This window comes from Coregonus lavaretus (genome assembly GCF_964263955.1).
Source record: "Coregonus lavaretus genome assembly, chromosome: 21".
Lineage (NCBI taxonomy): Eukaryota > Metazoa > Chordata > Actinopteri > Salmoniformes > Salmonidae > Coregonus > Coregonus lavaretus.
Window position 1 is genome coordinate 4,766,888 of NC_140008.1, and position 20,834 is coordinate 4,787,721.

A 20,834-nucleotide genomic window follows, 5' to 3' on the forward strand; every position below is an offset into this window, starting at 1 on the left:
GGTACGCAAGCGCAACAGAAATCAGGAATGCGTAATGCCACTTGTGTTACTACGCGCCTTTGCGTACTTGACCGATCTTCTCATCTAACCTTACACATGACATGTTGCTTGTCAACTACTGTCAGGGATGTCCAAAAAGCAACAGACATTAAGCAGCTTCTTTTGGCGTTTCGCCACCTACAAAGAAACGCCAACTGGAGCCAGAGCCGAAGAAAATAATTTTTTCGGAAAAGTGGCTCCAAGATGTGCAGTGGCTTGAAGCTAACGAATGTGGTGCAAGATTTGCCGCTCAAATCCACATCTAGCAGACAAAACAGGTGCATTTTATAAAGGCTCAAAGAATTTCAACCATCCTTTATTTGACAAACATGAAAAGAGCAAGGAGCACACGAATGTGGCGCAAGCCATTGCTAAACTAGCTAGCCGAGAAGAAATGTCCAGTCGCCCACTTGCCAGATGGCGAGACAAGCTGAATGAAGAACAGCGGCAAGCTCTGTTTAATATTTTTCTCCTCGCCTTCCATAAAGCTAAACACGCACGTCCCATGTCTTCCTATTCTGAGGATGTTCCTTTACTGAAGCGGCTAGGAGTAAATGTCGGAGGTGCATATCATTCACGTGAAGGGGGCACACGGATCATGCAGAGCATCGCTCACACCATCAGCGGGGAGTTACGAGCCAAGTTGCAGTCTGCTGAATTTTGGAGGCTGCTTTTTGATGGATCTGAGGACATCACAAAAACTGAACAGGAAATCGTTTACATTGTGTCTGTGTCCAGCAACGGAGAGTTTACTTCGGACTTTATTGGACTGATTGAATTGGGTGCTGACCAAACCGCGCAGGCCATAACAGACGGACTTGTGAGACTTTTCCAGGACACAGCCTTGGATGACTGGACAACAAAGTTGGTCGCCGTGTGCACAGACGGGGCTGCTGTCAACGTAGGTATCTACAACGGCGTTGTGCCAAAACTCCGGCAACTTGCTGCGGTTGGAGACTACCTTGTGCACATTCTGTGCACCGCACACACACTGGAGAATTGCGCGAAATCAGCTGATCGCAACGTTCCTTACTGTGAGACATTTAATCGCTCTGTGGTCAAGCTGCTGCAGTTTTATTTACAAAAAGTTGGAGCAAAAAATACTGCTGCACTGAATAAGCTATGTGAAGAAAATGGGATCTCCTTTGTGAAACTGGGTAAGTTTCATAATATCAGATGGTCTGCATGGAGGCATGAAACACTGTTAAAAATATCAAGACTATTGCCAGCCATTAAAATGCAACTGGTTACGAGTGATAACAGTGACTTGCAGCATATCTGCTCAGAGCGTTTTCAGTGCTTTCTGTCAAACATGCTTGACATTTGCAACATTTTGAAGACCACATCCATTAGGTTTCAGAAGGAAAAGCTGACCATTGGAGAATGTAAGGATGAACTCATGGTGGCCATTGGACAGTTCACACTTCTGCTTGATGGTGAAAGCCACAGGGCACACACTGTTTCCAATGCTGATGCTGACAGAGACAAGACACACTTACTCAGGGGGTTAATTGAAGAGTTTGAAATCAGATATGACTCCCTCAAGTCATGTTATCATTTCTTAGTATTTGATCCTTCAACATGGCATCAGGAAATGCAAGACCTCCACAGTTTTGGAAACACAACAGTTTGCAGCATTCTCAAGAAATATGAGGCCACCTTGCAACTTGACAAAGATACCACTGTGACAGAATGGATGCACTTAAAGCAGGCAGGAAAACGCCTGGGAGCCTCTTCTGTGTATGACTTGGTCCAAATAGTAAATACAAGTAACCCAGATGCTTACTCCAACATCAACAAGGTGGTTAAGCTGTCTCTTACACTGCCTTTAAGCAGTGCAGCTTGTGAGAGGGGATTCTCACATCTCAACATAATAAAAACCAAGTACAGATCTCGTCTGTCACATGCTCGTCTCTCAGCACTGATGCACATTCACCTGTCAAAGCAGACCACAGAGACATTTGACCCAAAGCCTGCTGTTGACCTGTGGATGGAGACAGCTAATCAGAGGCTCAACCAAGGACAGGGAGGTGCATCTGCAGCATCTTCATCATCTACCATGCAGGAAGCTGAAGCAGAGGACAGTGGTGGCGGCACTGAGGAGGACAGTGAGGAAGACTGCACTTATTAAGACCACGCTACATATGGGGTGAGTACCAGACACCATCTGCTGGTACTCACCTGAGTAACTCACTGGAAAAGTCATGTGCACCCCTGCCTATAACTGTTCTTTTTGAGTTTGAACCCAACTGAAGACTTAAAGCCAACAGTTCAAATGGTTGAGGACAGGAGGTAGCCTTTAACAGAGACGCAGACAGAATAGTCTTTGTGTAAATAGCAACACCACCACCTTAGTCTTTCCTATCAGCCCTAAACACATAGTAACCATCCATAGCAACCTCAGAGTCCAGGGTTTTATCAGTTAACCAGGTTTCAGATACAATAAAAATATCAGGGTCTGACTGAGAGGCCCAGATCTTGACATTATCCATTTTAGGTAATAAACTACGAATGATAAGATGTAGAAACTTCAAACCTCAATACAAGTCAGATTACTTTGAGATTTCAGAACAACAGGAGACTCAAAGATTGGATTATACCTATTAGGAAAAGAAAACAAAGTAGGAATAGCAATTAAACCATTAGGCATGTCACCACTTCGAGATACATCTCTGGTTAGCACCATTAGGCATGTCACCACTTTCAGATACATCTCTGGTTAGCACCATTAGGCATGTCACCACTTTCAGAAACATCTCTGGTTAGCACCATTAGGCATGTCACCACTTTCAGAAACATCTCTGGTTAGCACCATTAGGCATGTCACCACTTTCAGATACATCTCTGGTTAGCACCATTAGGCATGTCACCACTTTCAGATACAACATGTGGAACTCTCAAAGTCACCAAAAAGGAGATGGTAAAAACGAACTTACATGTAATGCTAATACTGTCCTCACATCAATTTAGTTGACCAAGAACCTTTCCAATGTTTCATGACAACAGCCGGGAGCTATTTTCACCCAGGTAAATTCCGTCTCCACAAAGTAGCCAGGCCTATTCCAGAAGGAGTCAAAATTGTCGACGAAGGACACGCCCAAGTCCTTGGTCAGACGCATTAACCACTGGGGAAGAGACCAAAGACGGCTAAAACACTCAGTCCCTCAACGGCGAGGAGATGGAATTCGGCCCGAGACAATTACATGTTCTGCTAATTTCTGAGCATTCTCCAAAAGCTGTAAGAAATTGTCTCTTAGCTTTATAGATTTCACAAACATAACATCATTAGACCCAATATGCAACACAACTGTTTTCAGAACAGGAATCTGTTTTCTTGATGGTGGGCATGACTTCTGATAAATCCAATACCCCTAGCTCCAGGAAAACAATGTGTGAATTATGGTTGGATCAGAACCACCGTTAAAATTATTTACTGGTACGGAGAATTAAATAAAACCACAAGTCCAAATCCCGATCACCATCCATGGCTAATTTAGGAAAGGGATGATTTTAGCTAGCTAGATTGCTAGCCACCGGAGGACAACGACACAACGATATGCAACTATTCACGTTTTTTTTTTCTCAGTAAATTATGTTTTGCTTTTGATGTGATGTGATTGGTGTGAAGCCAAATCCAATCTGGTTTCCCTTGACACTTGTTTTTTTGGGCGCCAGGACCATTCACAGTTGAGCTCACTCAGTTTAGCTCAACGCTGATTAGTTATTATTTTATACCTTTTTTTTTTATCAAGGGAGGCCAAAGGCTCGCAGCCTACCCTTGCTATTAAATTCAATGCTATTTTGTCTCTCTGTTTCATAATTTTCCTTCAATTCGCAAGTGGCTAAATGTATCACACTGGAGAAAGCATCCAAGCGAGGGAAACAGCGCCCCTCTGAATCAGTATATGTAGACCGTGTGTCTTATGCTGTCTGGGGAGAAGGGTAACATCTTATGAGTTCCAACCCAACTTTGCTATTTAGTGACGTTTATCTTGACTTTTTTTGTACAGAAAGTTCATACTATTATCACATATGACCGTCAAGCACTTCTGTTTACAAAGGAAAGCCACTTTGGATTTTGGCTTCACACCAATCACATCACATCAAAAGCAAAACGTAATTGACAGAAAAAACATGAATTGTTGCATCTCGTTGGGAAGTTGTCCTCCGGTGGCTAGCTAGCTAGCTAAAATCGTCCCTTTCCTAAATTAGCCATGGATGGTGATCGGGATTTGGACTTGTGGTTTTACTTAATTCTCCGTACCGGCAAATAATTATAACGGTGATTCTGATCCAACCATAATTCATACATTGTGCCCCTGCCAAGAGTGTGCAAAGCTGTCATTAAGGCAAAGGGTGGCTATTTGAAGAATCTCAGATATAAAATATATTTTGATTTGTTTAATACTTTATGGGTTACTACATGATTCCATATGTGTTATTTCATAGTTCTGATGTCTTCACTGTTATTCTACAATGTAGAAAATAGTATAAATAAAGGAAAACCCTTGAATGAGTAGGTGTGTCCAAACTTTTGACTGGTACTGTATACACACACATATACAGTTGAAGTCGTAAGTTTACATACACCTTAGCCAAATACATTTAAACTCAGTTTTTCACAATTCCTGACATTTAATCCTAGTAAAAATTCCCTGTCTTAGGTCAGTTAGGATCACCACTTTATTTTAAGAATGTGAAATGTCAGAATAATAGTAGAGAGAATGATTTATTTCAGCTTTTATTTCTTTCATCACATTCCCAGTGGGTCAGAAGTTTACATACACTCAATTAGTATTTGGTAGCATTGCCTTTAAATTGTTTAACTTGGGTCAAACGTTTCGGGTAGCCTTCCACAAACTTCCCACAATAAGTTGGGTGAATTTTGGCCCACTCCTCCTGACAGAGCTGGTGTAACTGAGTCAGGTTTGTAGGCCTCCTTGCTCGCACACGCCTTTTCTGGCCACAAATGTTCTATAGGATTGAGGTCAGGTCTTTGTGATGGCCACTCCAATACCTTGACTTTGTTGTCCTTAAGCCATTTTGCCACAACTTTGAAAGTATGCTTGGGGTCATTGTCCATTTGGAAGACCCATTTGTGACCAAGCTTTAACTTCCTGACTGATGTCTTGAGATGATGCTTCAATATATCCACATAATTTTCCTTCCTCATGATGCCATCTATTTTGTGAAGTGCACCAGTCCCTCCTGCAGCAAAGCACCCCAACAGCATGATGCTGCCACCCCCGTGCTTCACGGTTGGGATGGTGTTCTTCGGCTTGCAAGCGACCCCCTTTTTCCTCCAAACATTACGATGGTCATTATGGCCAAACAGTTCTATTTTTGTTTCATCAGACCAGAGGACATTTCTCCAAAAAGTACGATCTTTGTCCCCATGTGCAGTTGCAAACCGTAGTCTGGCTTTTTTATGGCGGTTTGGAGCAGTGGCTTCTTCTTTGCTGAGCGGCCTTTCAGGTTATGTCGATATAGGACTCGTTTTACTGTGGATATAGATACTTTTGTACCCGTTTCCTCCAGCATCTTAACAAGGTCCTTTGCTGTTGTTCTGGGATTGATTTGCACTTTTCGCACCAAAGTATGTTCATCTCTAGGAGACAGAACGTGTCTCCTTCCTGAGCGGTATGACGGCTGCGTGGTCCCATGGTGTTTATACTTGCGTACTATTGTTTGTACAGATGAACGTGGTACCTTCAGGTGTTTGGAAATTGCTCCATTTAGCCTACTCAAACACCTAACTCAAACAGAGAGGGATGCTATGTTTGCTAGCTGGCTGGAACTGGTCCTCTGTAGCTCAGCTGGTAGAGCTAATTAATTTATTTAAAAATGCTAGCGAATGCAGCTAGCTAGTTTAGCCTACTCAAACACCTAACTCAAACAGAGAGGGATGCTATGTTAGCTAGGTGGCTATGACTATCCAACACTGGAACTCTTCCAAGTTCAGGTAAGTTCAGGTAAGCTTTTGGTTTTATTCATTTATTGCCACCAGGGGGCCGCCGGTATAACTGCTAAACTGCTTTCTGACTGTACACTGTACTGCTTGGTTTACTAACACGTTAGTTGTAGTAGCTCTAGTTGACTATGACGTGACAAGGATGTAGGCTGTGTGTAGCGGTTAGCGGTCATTATATGAAGGTTCGGCTCGGAAAGGTTTTTTCGCCTGGTCACAGACAGCTGATGTGTTGTGCACTAAAGTCCACAAGCAAAGGGAAAAGGTGAGAGGAGGAGAGCACATAGATAGTTGAGAGAAGGAATTAATGAGCAAAGTGATCCCGTGTAGCTCAGTTGGTAGAGCATGGCGCTTGCAACGCCAGGGTTGTGGGATCGATTCCCACGGGGGACTAGTATGAACAAAAAAAAAAAAAATGTTTGCACTCACTAACTGTAAGTCGCTCTGGATAAGAGCGTCTGCTAAATGACTGAAAATGTAAAAATCATGCTGTTTGTACGTGGCTGCTATGAAAGTGAACTGTTTGCGTGTGATCAGGGGTGTATTCATTTCTCAGATTCTGTTGAAAAACTTTTCTTAAATGGAACGAAACGGGGATAAACATACCTGAATTTGTCCAATAGAAACTCTCGTTTGAAACTGTTGGACTAATGATTACACCCTAGATCAGCTAGATGCAGGCAAGAGTGCGCAAGGATGTATTGAATGTGTCAATGTCTGTCACCTTGATTACTCAAAATTCTCTTGACCAGTGCACCTACTGTACGTTGTAAACTTTCATTCATAAGCTAGGTTGTAGGAACCTCATGATGGCTATAGGGAACATTAGAGTATCATATAGTATCCTAAACCTATCTATGTTACATTGAGCTGGGTGAATGGAATATGAATGACAGTTATCCAACATGCTGTAATAGAAATAAGGCCATGCTCATAATAAAAAAAGAATTCATCCTCTCTTATCTTAAATGGCCCCAACCACCACTGGTTTAATATATTCCCCCACTGTGGGACTATTGTCTTCTTGCTGTCTCTGCCTTATATATCAAAAGGTGGCATATGAACTAACAGGTTATAGAGAAAACAACACAGCTCGTCATAGGGCTTTTTTTCCTGGCTTGGCTTCCCAAATGGATATTAACCACGCACCGACACTGTGATTGAATAATCTTGCCATTTAGCTCTGTTTGCAGACAACACAACAGAAAGAGAAAATACTCCATCTGTTGATGCTATTAAACACAATTTCGCTGTTCTCTTGTGCCTAATGACGTATGTAGTCTAGGCAGTGTGTGTATGAAGCTCCATTCAGCCGTTTGAATGGGTCTACAGATCTACACGTCTTTATAACCTATCTCCCTGTTACATTGTGTTGGTTAGCCCTGGAGGCAAAATTATGTTGGATAGTAGCGGGGTTCTCTCTCTCTCTCTCTCTCTCTCTCTCTCTCATTAAACAGATCGTTTATTCGCCACAGGATGCAACAGGTGGAAAACAGTACAGTGAAATTCTTACCTTGAGAGCTCTTTCCCAACAATGCACTGATAATAATAATATACACTGAACAAAAATAAACGCAACAACTTACAGTTCAGGAAATCAGTTGATTGAAAGAAATTCATTCATGCAGCGCGACACATCTCCTAGAGTTGAACAGGCTGTTGATTGTGGCCTGTGGAATGCTGTCCCACTCCTCTTCAATGGCTGTGCGAAGTTGCTGGATATTGACGGGAAACACGCTGTCGATCCAGAGCATCCCAAACATTCTCAAATGGGTGACATGTCTGGTGACTATGCAGGCCATGGAAGAACTGGGACATTTTCAGCTTCCAGGAATTGTGTACAGATCCATGGGGCATTATCATGCTGAAACATGAGGTGATGGCGGTGGATGAATGGCACGTCAATGGGCCTCAGGATCTCGTCATGGTATCTCTGTACATTAAAATTGCCATCAATAAAATGCAATTGTGTTCGTTGTCCGTAGCTTATGCCTGCCCATACCATAACCCCACCACCACCATGGGGCACTCTGTTCTCAACACTGACATCAGCAAACTGCTCGCCCACACGACGCCATACATAGTGTCTGCCATCTGCCCGGTACAGTTGAAACTGAGATTCATCCGTGAAGAGCACACTGCACCAGCATACCAGTGGCCGTTGAAGGTGAGCATTTGCCCACTGAAGTCTGTTACGATGTCAAAATCGTCTAACAGAGTGGACCAATGCGCAGCGTTGAATGCAAACATATTTATTCTCACTGAAGGCAACACGAACAAAACAATGAACGATACGTGACAGTTCACGGTTGCCATAAACAGACTCGAAACAAAAACCCACAAACACGAATGAAAACCCGACTGTTTAAATATGGCTCCCAATCAGAGACAACCAGCTGACACTCGTTGCCTCTGATTGGGAGTCACTCAGACCAACATAGAAATAAGTAACCTAGACCCACAACAAAAACATAGAAACTAACACCCTGGCTCAACATACGAGAGTCCCCCGAGCCAGGGCGTGACAGTACCCCCCCCTAAAGGCGCGGACTCCGACCGCGCCAACGAAACACAACAGGGGAGGGACCGGGTGGGCACTCCGCCTAGGCGGTGGATCCGGCTCCGGGCATGATCCCCACTCGCTCTCTAACCCCCCAAAGTACCCCTGGTCCGGTCTGGTCCTGCTGACCGGAGCTGGACTGCACACTGGTGGAGCGGATTGCTCTAGCTCCGGCGTAACGCATCTGACTGGCGCCGGACCAGGCACCAGTGGAACAGGCACGTGCCGTGCCGGACCGACGACGCACACCACTGGCTTGGTGTGGGGAACAGGCACGGGCCGTGCTGAACTGACGACGCACACCACTGGCTTGGTGTGGGGAGCAGGAGCGGGCCGGACAGGGCTGACGAAACGCACCACAGACTTGGTGCTGGGAGCAGGAATGGGCCGGGCTGGCGACGCGCACCCCAGACCTGGTGCGGGGAGCAGGAACGGGCAGAGCCGGGCTGACGAGACGCACCACAGGCTTGGTGCGGGGAGCAGGAATGGGCCGGACTGGGCTGGCGACGCGCACCACAGACCTGGTGCGGAGAGCAGGAACGGGCAGAGCCGGGCTGACGAGACGCACCACAGACTTGGTGCGGGGAGCAGGAACAGACCGGACCGTACTAGGGACACACACCACTGGCCCTACACCGGGATCTGGAACGGGCCGGACCGGACTGGTAACACACCCCAGTACCTCTCGCCGTGCCTCTACACCTTCCATCCCCTCTTCTACCAGTGGCCCCCGTAACCTGGCGGCCTCCTCTGCAACCCCGCTGGACCGCTCCATAGCGGCCTCCTGCTGCCCCGACGTCGTGAGCCCCCCCCTAAAAATTTTCTGGGGGTCTCTCCTCCCCGTGGGCCAGGCCTCCATCGTTCTCGCCCACCTCTCGCTCCTCTGTCTCCAACCCTCGTCACTCAGCTCCTCAATGGGCTTGACCCAGTCGAAGCTGCCACGGAGATCTGCCAGCGATTTCCCTGGCGATGGCTACTCGACTCGCTGCTTGGTCCAGTTGTGGTGGGTTTTTCTGTCAAGATCGTCTAACAGAGTGGACCAATGCGCAGCGTTGAATGCAAACATATTTATTCTCACTGAAGGCAACACGAACAAAACAATGAACGATACGTGACAGTTCACGGTTACCATAAACAGACTCGAAACAAAAACCCACAAACACGAATGAAAACCCGACTGTTTAAATATGGCTCCCAATCAGAGACAACCAGCTGACACTCGTTGCCTCTGATTGGGAGTCACTCAGACCAACATAGAAATAAGTAACCTAGACCCACAACAAAAACATAGAAACTAACACCCTGGCTCAACATACGAGAGTCCCCCGAGCCAGGGCGTGACATACGACGCCGAACTGCAGTCGGGTCAAGACCCTGGTGAGGACGACGAGCACGCAGATGGGCTTCCCTGAGACGGTTTATGACCGTTTTTTACAGAAATTCTTCGGTCTCAGATTATCTCTGCATGTGAAGAAGCCGGATGTGGAGGTCCTGGGCTGGTGTGGTTACACGTGGTCTGCGGTTATGAGGCCGGTTGGACGTACTGCCAAATTCTCTAAAACGACGTTGGAGGTGGCTTAAAGTAGAGAAATGAACATTCAATTATCTGGCAACAGCTCTGCTGGACATTCCTACAGTCACCATGCCAATTCCACACTCCCTCAAAGCTTGAGACATCTGTGGCACTGTGTTGTGTGACAAAACTGCACATTTTAGAGTGGCCTTTTATTGTCCACAGCACAATGTGCACCTGTGTAATCAGCTTCTTGATATGCCGAGTGCTGAAGCGCATAGCGAGTAAGATTTGTCTGTCCTCGGTTACAACACTCACTACCGAGTTCCAAACTGCCTCTGGAATCAACGTCAGCTCAAGAACTGTTCGTCGGAAGTGTCATTAAATGGGTTTCCATGGCTGAGTAGCCGCACACAAAGCCTATGATCACCATGCGCAATGCCAAGCGTCGACTGGAGTGGTGTAAAGCTCGCCGCCATTGGACTCTGGAACAGTGGAAACGTGTTCTCTGGAGTGATGAATCACGCTTCATCATGTGGCAGTCCGACGGACAAATCTGGGTTTGGTGGATGCCAGTAGAACGCTACCTACCCCAATGCATAGTGCCAACTGTAAAGTCTGGTGGAGGACGAATTAAGGTCTGGGGCTGTTTTTCATGGTTCGGGCCCCTTAGTTCCATCTAGAAAGATGCCCGATGTTCCGAGAGGGATGACCGTTCCAAACTATTTTACCCCGTCGGACCTAATTCTTTTTGGAGTTCCCAGTTGTCTTGAACGCACTGAAGTCTGAGATTTACGAGTTCCCAGTTGTTTTGAACACGGCATTAGTCTCAGCGGAGGGAGGGAGGGAGGGAGGGAGGGAGGGAGAGAGCACGGTCCCTGCTCTCTCTTTCCTTTCCTCCGGTGAGACTGACCAGAGAGAGGAGACACCGTCTTCCACCTGATGGCGAAACTCAAGTCGCACCGCATCTGCCTCAGGCACAAACTCATGATGACTAGAGAATGTGAAATACTCCTCGATATTAAAATAGACAGACGAGCTGCTAATAATAATAATAATAATAAAAACGCAGGGTTATCGATAGCCTACACTTGGCTACTCATTCATTTCAGCTGCAGCGAGTGGAAGTAGAGAGAAGCGCCTTTTAGGTTTTGTAATAGTGTTGAATAAAAACATTGTTGACACTGCTGAATAAAACTTAAACATGAACTCACTCATAGAAACAGCAGCTCTTTGCTGTATTCTTTGACAGTCTCTCTCTGGTCATGGTGTTAAAAGTTATGAAATCTCACATAGGCTAGTATCAAACTTTGCTGTGGTTGTTGAAGCTGTTGGTAGGCACGGTGATTTGAGCTATCTGATTGGCTAGGGCATTAGGCACACTCGATTTAGCCATAGATCTCCCGGTCCGCCGGGTAGGCAGAGATTTTGTCTTTTCAGACAAATGAAATGGTTCAAAATGGGAACACTTTGTCTACCCAGTGCACAGGGCTTCTGAATCAACTGCACCCACCGCCAACAGGGCTTCTGAATCAACTGCACCTACCGCCAACAGGGCTTCTGAATCAACTGCACCTACCGCCAACAGGGCTTCTGAATCAACTGCACCTACCGCCAACAGGGCTTCTGAATCAACTGCACCTACCGCCAACAGGGCTTCTGAATCAACTGCACCTACCGCCAACAGGGCAACACAGAAAAAAAGGAACGCAAACCTTTATGCCATTATCGTAAGGCTTTTCTACAGAAATGTTTGGTGATCGACTAGTAATGCCTTGAAGATCGACCAGTCGATCACAATCGACCGGTTGGTGGCCATTGTTGTACATGTAAACAGGAATAATAGTGACCAGTAGCAGGATAAATAGATTCATACTAATGGTAATGGCAATCAATGGACAGCAGCGTAATGGAGTAATACATCTAATCAAATAATCATTTTAGCTGCAGCGTAGGTCTGAGTGGGTAGAGACCTGTGGATGGGCGAGCAGTAGTTGTTAGCCATCTAACAGTCTTATGGCAAGGGGATAAAAGCTGTTTAGGACTCTGTTTGTCTGAGCCTTGATGCACCGGTACCGCCTGCCAGGCGGGAGCATGGAGAACAGTCCATGTCTCGGGTCGCTGGAGTCTTTGGCAATTTTTCGGGCCTTACTCATACACCGCCTGGCATGTACGTCCTGTGGCGGCAGGTAGCTTAGTGGTTAAGAGCGTTGTGCCAGTAACCGAAAGGTCCCTGGTACTAATCCCCGAGCTGACTAGGTGAAAATCTGTCGATGTGCCCTTGAGCAAGGCACTTAACCCTAATTGCTCCTGTAAGTCGCTCTGGATAAGAGCGTCTGCTAAATGACTAAAATGTAAAATGTAAAAAATGGATGGCTGGGAGCTCGGCTCCAGTGATGCACCACCCTCTGTAGGGCCTTCCTGTCGTGGGCGGTGCAGCTGCCATACCAGACGATGATACAACCAGTCAGGATGCTCTCGAATGTGCGACTGTAAAAGTTCCTGAGGATCTGAGGGGCAATGCCAAATCGTTTCCGCCTCCTGAGGGAAAGGAGTCGTTTCCGTGCCTTCTTTACGACAGTTCTGGTGTGACAGGACCATGTTAAAGGAAAATTCCACCCAAAGACTTGGGGTATTTGTTTCATTAGTCCATTGTTGATATAGTCCCAAAATGTTTTGCATGACAACACTCAAGTTTTCAAGATCCAGTGCATTCAGAAAGTATTCATACCCCTTCACGTCTTCCACATTTGTAATGTGTTGGACAGATTTTCTCTCACCCATCTACACACAATACCCCATAATGACAAAGTGAAAACATGTTTTTAGAAATGTTTGCTAATTTATTGAAAATGACATACAGAAATAGCTCATTTACATAAGTATTCACACCCCTGAGTCAAAACTTTGTAGAAGCACCTTTGTCAGTGATTACAGCTGTGAGTCTTTCTGGGTAAGTCTCTAAGAGCTTTCCACACCTGGATTGTGCAACATTTGCCCATTATTCTTTTCAAAATGCTTCAACCTCTGTCAAATTGGTTGTTGATCATTGCTCAGCAACCATTTTCAAATCTTGTCATAGATTTTTCAAGTAGATTTAAGTCAAAACTGTAACTCGGCCACTCAGGAACATTCACGGTCTTCTTGGTAAGCAACTCCAGTGTAGATTTGGTCCTTGTGTTTTAGGTTATTGTCCTGCTGAAAGGTGAATTCATCTCCCAGTGTCTGTTGGAAAGCAGACTGAACCAGGTTTTCCTCTAGGATTTTGCCTGTGCTTAGCTCTATTCCGTTTATTTTTTATCCTGAAAAACTCCCCAGTCCATAACGATTACAAGCATACCCATGACATGAAGCAGCCACCACTATGCTTGAAAATATGGAGAGCGGTACTCAGTAATGTGTTGTATTGGATTTGCCCCAAACATAAAACAATTTGTATTCAGGACAAAAGTGCCTTGTTGCAAACAGGATGCATGTTTTGGAATATTTGCATTCTGTACAGGCTTCCTTCTTTTGACTCTGTCAATTAGGTTAGTATTGTGGAGTAACTACAATGTTGTTGATCCATCCTCAGTTTTTTCCTATCACAGCCATTAAACTCTGTAACTGTTTTAAAGTTACCATTGGCCTCATGGTGAAATCCCTGAGCGGTATCCTTCCTCTCCGGCAATTGAGTTAGTTGCTCCGCTGGTAGCTCCGTTGGTAGCTCCGCTGGTAGCTCCGCTGGTAGACCTAGACCAGGCAGGCTGAGTGCCGAGGGACCATTTGGTTCTGGAGCCCTCAGGTTGTCTGTGGGCCTAGACCAGGCAGGCTGAGTGCCGAGGGACCATTTGGTTCTGGAGCCCTCAGGTTGTCTGTGGACCTAGACCAGGCAGGCTGAGTGCTGAGGGACCATTTGGTTCTGGAGCCCTCAGGTTGTCTGTGGACCTAGACCAGGCAGGCTGAGTGCTGAGGAATCATTTGGTTCTGGAGCACTCAGGTTGTCTGTGGACCGTCTACCCTGTCTCCATCCTAATAACACCATATTCCCTTCATAGTGCACTTCTTTTGACCGCACACGCACACGCAATGACACCATGAATTAGGCCAGAGCTAATAGCAGACTGAGCCAAGGACAGGAACAGGAAGATACTGTAGTCTCTCCATATACACCTTGAGATGGGAGACACTTTGAATGAAGATCAGGAAATAAAAAGAGGCTTTGAATGAAGATCAGGAAATAAAAGGCGATGCAGTTCGAAACTCCCAGCCCATAATGATTAGACGGTAGTTAACACAGAGCATAGCCTCCAGTTAAAACAGACAAACACTGTAATTACCCTGAGACAGGATATCAAAGACTAGTTTGTCAGCATATGAGAGAGAAGCGGCCAGAGGCTGTACGTAGAGGAATAAATTAATGCTTTGCCAAATGTTAAGTACATTATTTGTTTGTTTTGGATAGGTTGCAATCAGAACACATATAATTATATATTTTCAATATTGCAAAGCACTTTACAAATGGTTACACCCCTGTCCTCAATTACAAAATGGTTCAACCTCTCAACATTACTGGTTACACCCCTGTCCTCAATGAGTCTGTCCTCAATTACAAATGGTACAACCTCTCAACATGACTTCCACGATGGCTGCTAGCACATCAAAAACAGCCTAATCCTGTCATCCATTTATCATCGACACTTCAATCCACTCATCTGAGAAAAAAGACAGAGTGCTTGAGAAAGTATTCATACCCTTTGACTTTTTCCACATTTTGTTGTGTTAAAACCTGAATTTAAAACGGATTACATTTAGATTTTTTTTTGTCATTGGCCTACACACAATACCCCATAATGTCAAAATTGAATTATGTTTTTCAACATTTGTACAAATTAATTAAATGTCTTGAGTCAATAAGAATTCAACCCCTTTTTTTATGGCAAGCCTAAATAAGCTCAGGAGTAAACATTTGCTTAACAAGTCACATAATAAATTGAATGGACTCTGTGTGCAATAATAACGTTTAACATGATTTTTGAATGACTACCTCATCTCTGTACCCCACACATACAATTATCTATAAGGTCGCCCAGTCGAGCAGTGAATTTCAAGCACAGATTCAACCACAAAGACCAGGGAGGTTTTCCAATGACTTGCGTGCAAAGGAGGGCAATTGCTAGAAAAAGCAGACATTGAATATCCCTTTGAGCATGGTGAATTTATTAATTACACTTTGGGTGGTGTATCAATACACCCAGTCACCACAAAGATACAGGCATCCTTCCTAACTCAGTTGCTGGAGAGGAAGGAAACCGCTCAGGGATTTCACCATGAGGCCAATGGTGACTTTAAAACAGTTACAGAGTTTAATGGCTGTGATGGGAGAAAACTGAGGATGGATCAACAACATTCTAGTTACTCCACAATACTAACCTAACTGAAAGAGTGAAAAGAAGGAAGCCTGTACAGAATAAAAATATTCCAAAACATGCATCCTGTTTGCAACAAGGCACTAAAGTAATACTGCAAACAACGTGGCAAAGCAATTCACTTTCTGTCCTGAATACAAAGTGTTATGTTTGGGGAAAATACAATACAACACATTACCGAGTACCACTTTCCATATTTTCAAGCATAGTGGTGGATGCATCATGTTATGGGTATGCTTGTAATCATTATGGACTGGGGACACTAGAGAGTTGCTTACCAAGAAAACAGTGAATGTTCCTGAGTGGCCGAGTTACAGTTTTGACTTAAATCTGCTTGAAGATCTATGGCAAGACCTGAAAATGGTTGTCTAGCAATGATCAACAACCAACTTGACACAGCTTGAAACAAAATAATGTGCAAATATTGTACGATCCAGGTGTTTCCATTTCCATTTACGTCATTTAGCAGACACTCTTATCCAGAGCGACTTACAAATTGGTGCATTCACCTTATGATAGCCAGTGGGACAAGCACTTTACAATATGGGTAATTTTTGTTTTTTTTGTTTTAAAGTGTTGAAAGCGCTTAGAGACTTACCCAGAAAGACTCACAGCTGTAACCACTGCCAAAGGTGATTCTAACATTGTATTGTCTCAGGGGTGTGAATGAGATATTTGTAAATGAGATATTTCTGTATTTCATCTTCAAGAAATTTGCTAGTTTCTAAAAACATGTTCTCTTTTTTTCCCATTATGGGGTATTGTGAGTAAATGGGTGAGAGAGAAAAAAAGATATTTCATCCATTTTGAATTCATGCTGTAACACAGCAAAATGTGGAATAAGTCAAAGATGACCAGTCTTTTTACTGTAGAAGAGTGCACATACACACACAAACTGAACAGTCTTTTCTGTGTCGTGACATGAGAGTGGGACAGGAGGAACTGTCACTGTCTAACATTCTAAGAGCAACAGTCTCTAAGGTAAACTCTAACCTGTCACTGTCTAACATTCTAAGAGCAACAGTCTCTAAGGTAAACTCTAACCTGTCACTGTCTAACATTCTAAGAGCAACAGTCTCTAAGGTAAACTCTAACCTGTCACTGTCTAACTCGGTGAGCAACAGTCTCTTAGGTAAACTCTAACCTGTCACTGTCTAACATTCTAAGAGCAACAGTCTCTAAGGTAAACTCTAACCTGTCACTGTCTAACATTCTAAGAGCAACAGTCTCTTAGGTAAACTCTAACCTGTCACTGTCTAACATTCTAAGAGCAACAGTCTCTAAGGTAAACTCTAACCTGTCACTGTCTAACATTCTAAGAGCAACAGTCTCTAAGGTAAACTCTAACCTGTCACTGTCTAACACAGTGAGCAACAGTCTCTTAGGTAAACTCTAACCTGTCACTGTCTAACATTCTAAGAGCAACAGTCTCTAAGGTAAACTCTAACCTGTCACTGTCTAACTCAGTGAGCAACAGTCTCTTAGGTAAACTCTAACCTGTCACTGTCTAATATTCTAAGAGCAACAGTCTCTAAGGTAAACTCTAACCTGTCACTGTCTAACATTCTAAGAGCAACAGTCTCTAAGGTAAACTCTAACCTGTCACTGTCTATCACAGTGAGTGAGTGGATGAATTCAACCAGACAACTTGCTGTTCTCCTCACCAAATAAAAGCCAACTAATGGCTCTGCTTTATCCTAAGTAATGGATGGTGGTTGTTGGTATTCGGTACATTGTGTCGTTGATTAAATGCTGTTTGTGGCTCTAGGGAGGAGGATGAGGATACTTAACCACAGAGATCTACACTAAGACTATTAGTTAAGATAAGACATTAATTCTCCTTGCTGACTATTTGTCAGGACATGCCACTCTCTGACCTTACAGTGACGTATGCAGTGAAAGAGTCACTAATGGTCTGTACTTCTATAACTAGGACATTGTAACAGTTGGCAACCGGCAGGTTGTAGTTATCAAATCCTAGACCGTGAGACCGTGTAGTTATCAAATCCTAGACTGTGAGCAGTTTAGGCACTTAACCCCTAAATTGCTCCAGCGGTAGAGGGTGATCCACCCTACCTGAGCCCAGGCCTTCCGCCAGCATTCAGGACTGTGGTTATAATAATGAGGTGACAGGTGAAAGGTCATAGTGTGTGATAGGTGATAGAGTAGCAGACAGAGTATGTGATTGTTCCTACCTGAGCCCAGGCCTTCCTCCAGCGTTCAGGACTGTGGTGGCTGTACTCCTGCTGAGCCCAGGTAGAGCAGCTCAGGTGAGACACATCGCAGTATGCTGTGCCCCGCCCACCCATCTCAGAGTCCATCTTGAAGAGCCAGCGCCTCACCTCCATGTGGTCTGTCATCAGCTGGGCCAGGGTTTCATGGAGCTGGGGAGAGAGGAGAGAGAGAGATTTATATTTATTAAGGATCCCCATTAGCTGCTGCCAATATAAAATATTACATGACATTATATTTCATAACACTTTACCCAATACATTTAGTGTGTTCCCTCAGACCACTACTCCACTATCACATATTTACAATACAACATCCATGTGTACGTGTGTGTAGAGGGAGTGTCTTATCATGTGTATGTGTGTCTGTGCCTGTGTGTGTCTCTTCACAGTCCCTGCTGTTCCATAAGGTGTATTTTTATCTGTTTTTTTTAAATCTAATTTTACTGCTCGCATGAGTTACCTGATGTGGAATAGAGTTCTGTGTAGTCATTGCTCTATGTAGTACTGTGCACCTCCCAGAGTATGTTCTTGGGGATTGTGAAGAGACCTTTGATGGCATGTCTTGTGGGGTATGCATGGGTGTCCGAGCTGTGTGCTAGTAGTTTAAAACAGACACCTCGGTGCATTCAACATGTCAACACTTCTTACAAAAACAAGTAGTGATGAAGTCAATCTCTTCTCCATTTTGAGCCAGGAGAGATTGACATGCATATAATTAATGTTAGCTCGCTGTGTACATTTAAGGGCCAGCCGTGCTGCCCTGTTTTGACCCAATTGTAATTTTCCTAAGTCCCTCTTTGTGGCACCTGACCACACGACTGAACAGTAGTCCAGGTGCGACAAAACTAGGGCCTGTAGGACCTGCCTTGTTGATAGTGCTGTTAAAAAGGCAGAGCAGTGATTTATTATGGACAGACTTCTCCCCATACTAGCTACTGTTGTATCAATATGTTTTTACCAGGACAGTTTACAATCCAGGGTTACTCCAAGCAGTTTAGTCACCTCAACTTGCACAAATTCCACATTTTTATTACAATATTTAGTTGAGGTTTAGGGTTTAGTGAATGATTTTTCCCAAATACAATGCTTTTAGTTAAGAATATTTAGGACTAACTTATTCCTTGCCACCCATTCTGAAACTAACTGCAGCTCTTTTTTAAGTGTTGCAGTGATTTCACTCCCTGACGTGTATAGTGTTGAGTCATCTGCATTCATAGACACACTAGCATGTCGTTAGTAAAGATTGAAAAAAAGTAAGGGGCCTAGACAGCTGCCCTGGGGAATTCCTGATTCTACCTGGATTATTACATTTGCAACCATCCAGGCCTGAGGGCACACACTTTCTAGTAGGCTTAGATTGAAGATATGGCAAATAGGAGTGGCAATATCGTCTGCTATTATCCTCAGTAATTTTCCATCCAAGTTTTCAGACACCGGTGGCTTGTCATTGTTGATAGACAAAAATTATTGTTTCACTTCTTCCACACTCACTTTATGGAATTCTAAAATACAATACTTGTCTTTCATAATTTGATCAGTTATACTTGGATGTGTAGTGTCAGCGTTTGTTGCTCCCATGTCATGCCCAAGTTTGCTAATCTTGCCAATGAAAAAATCATTAAAGTAGTTGGCAATATCAGTGGGTTTTGTGATGAATGAGCCATCTGATTCAATGAGTGATGGAGCTGAGTTTGCCTTTTTGCCCAACATTTAATTTATGGTGCTCCAAAGCTTTTTACTATCATTCTTTATGTCATTTATCTTAGTTTCATAATGTTCTTTTTATTCAGTTTAGTCGCATGATTTCACAATTTGCAGTACGTTTGCCAATCGGTTGTGCTGCCAGACTTATTTGCCATTCCTTTTGCCTCATCCCTCTCAACCATACCATTTTTCAATTCCTCATCAATCCACGGGGATTTAACCGTTTTTACAGTCATTTTCTTAATGGGTGCATGCTTATTAGTAACTGGAATAAGCAATTTCATAAATGTGTCAAGTGCAGCGTCTGGTTGCTCCTCATTACACACCACAGACCAACAAATATTCTTAACATCAATAACATAGGAATCACTACAAACTTATTGTATGACCTCTTATACACTATATTAGGCTCTGCCTTTGAAACGTTGGTTTTCCTAGATATGGCTACTATATTGTGATCACTACATCCGATGGATTTGGATACTGCTTTAAAGCAAATTTCTGCAGCATCAGTAAAGATGTGATCAATACATGTTGGTGCTGTTTGTAACTACCCTGGTAGGTTGATTGATAACCTGAACCAGGTTGCAGGCACTAGTTACAGTTTGAAGCTTTTTCTTGAGTGGGCAGCTTGATGTAAATATTTAAATCACTCAGAAAGTATATATCTCTATTGATATCACATACATTATCAAGCATTTCACACATGTTATCCAGATACTGACTGTTAGCACTTGGGGGTCTATAGCAGCTTCCTACCAGAATGGGCTTTAGGTGAGGCAGATGAACCTGTAGCCATATTACTTCAACAGTATTTAACATGAGATCCTCTATAATGTAGCTCAGTTGGTAGAGCATGGTGTTTGCAACGCCAGGGTTGTGGGTTCGATTCCCACGGGGGGCCAGTATGAAAAAAAAGTTTAAAAAAGTAAAAAATAAAAAAAGTAAACCAATAATCTATGCACTCACTAACTGTAAGTCGCTCTGGATAAGAGCGTCTGCTAAAATGACTAAAATGTAAAATGTATAAGCTTTACATGAATGTGGTTCTGAACATCAACAGCAACACCTCCACCATTGGCATTTCTGTCTTTTCTGTAGATCTTATAACCATGTATTGCTACCACTGTATCATCAAAGGTATTATCTAAGGGAGTTTCAGAGATTGTCAGAATATGAATGTCATCTGTTATTAGCAAATTACTGATTTCATTAACCTTGTTTCTTAAGCTACATATGTTAACGTGGGCTATTTTTCACACTTTTCCGGGATGCTTGATTCTTTTCATTGCTTTACTGGGATCGAACCACTTCTGGGAAAATTGGAACACACAAAAAAAAACGGAGATATGGATAAACCACTTCTCCAATCTTTTTGGCCCTATAACAAAGAACAAACAGCAAAAAT

At 43.8% G+C, this 20,834-nt stretch overlaps 1 protein-coding gene across 1 annotated transcript in view; it reads right to left on the reverse strand.

The window, feature by feature from the left end:
- The window catches only part of iqch (IQ motif containing H), a gene marked incomplete at its 3' end in the record, with an annotated part of 126,524 nt that overhangs the window by 45,709 nt on the left and 59,981 nt on the right, over nucleotides 1-20,834 (reverse strand). Inside the window, 2 exon segments of the mRNA XM_084185687.1 lie at nucleotides 17,537-17,677; nucleotides 17,680-17,872. Of these exon segments, the coding sequence (XP_084041813.1) occupies nucleotides 17,537-17,677; nucleotides 17,680-17,872 (334 nt within the window).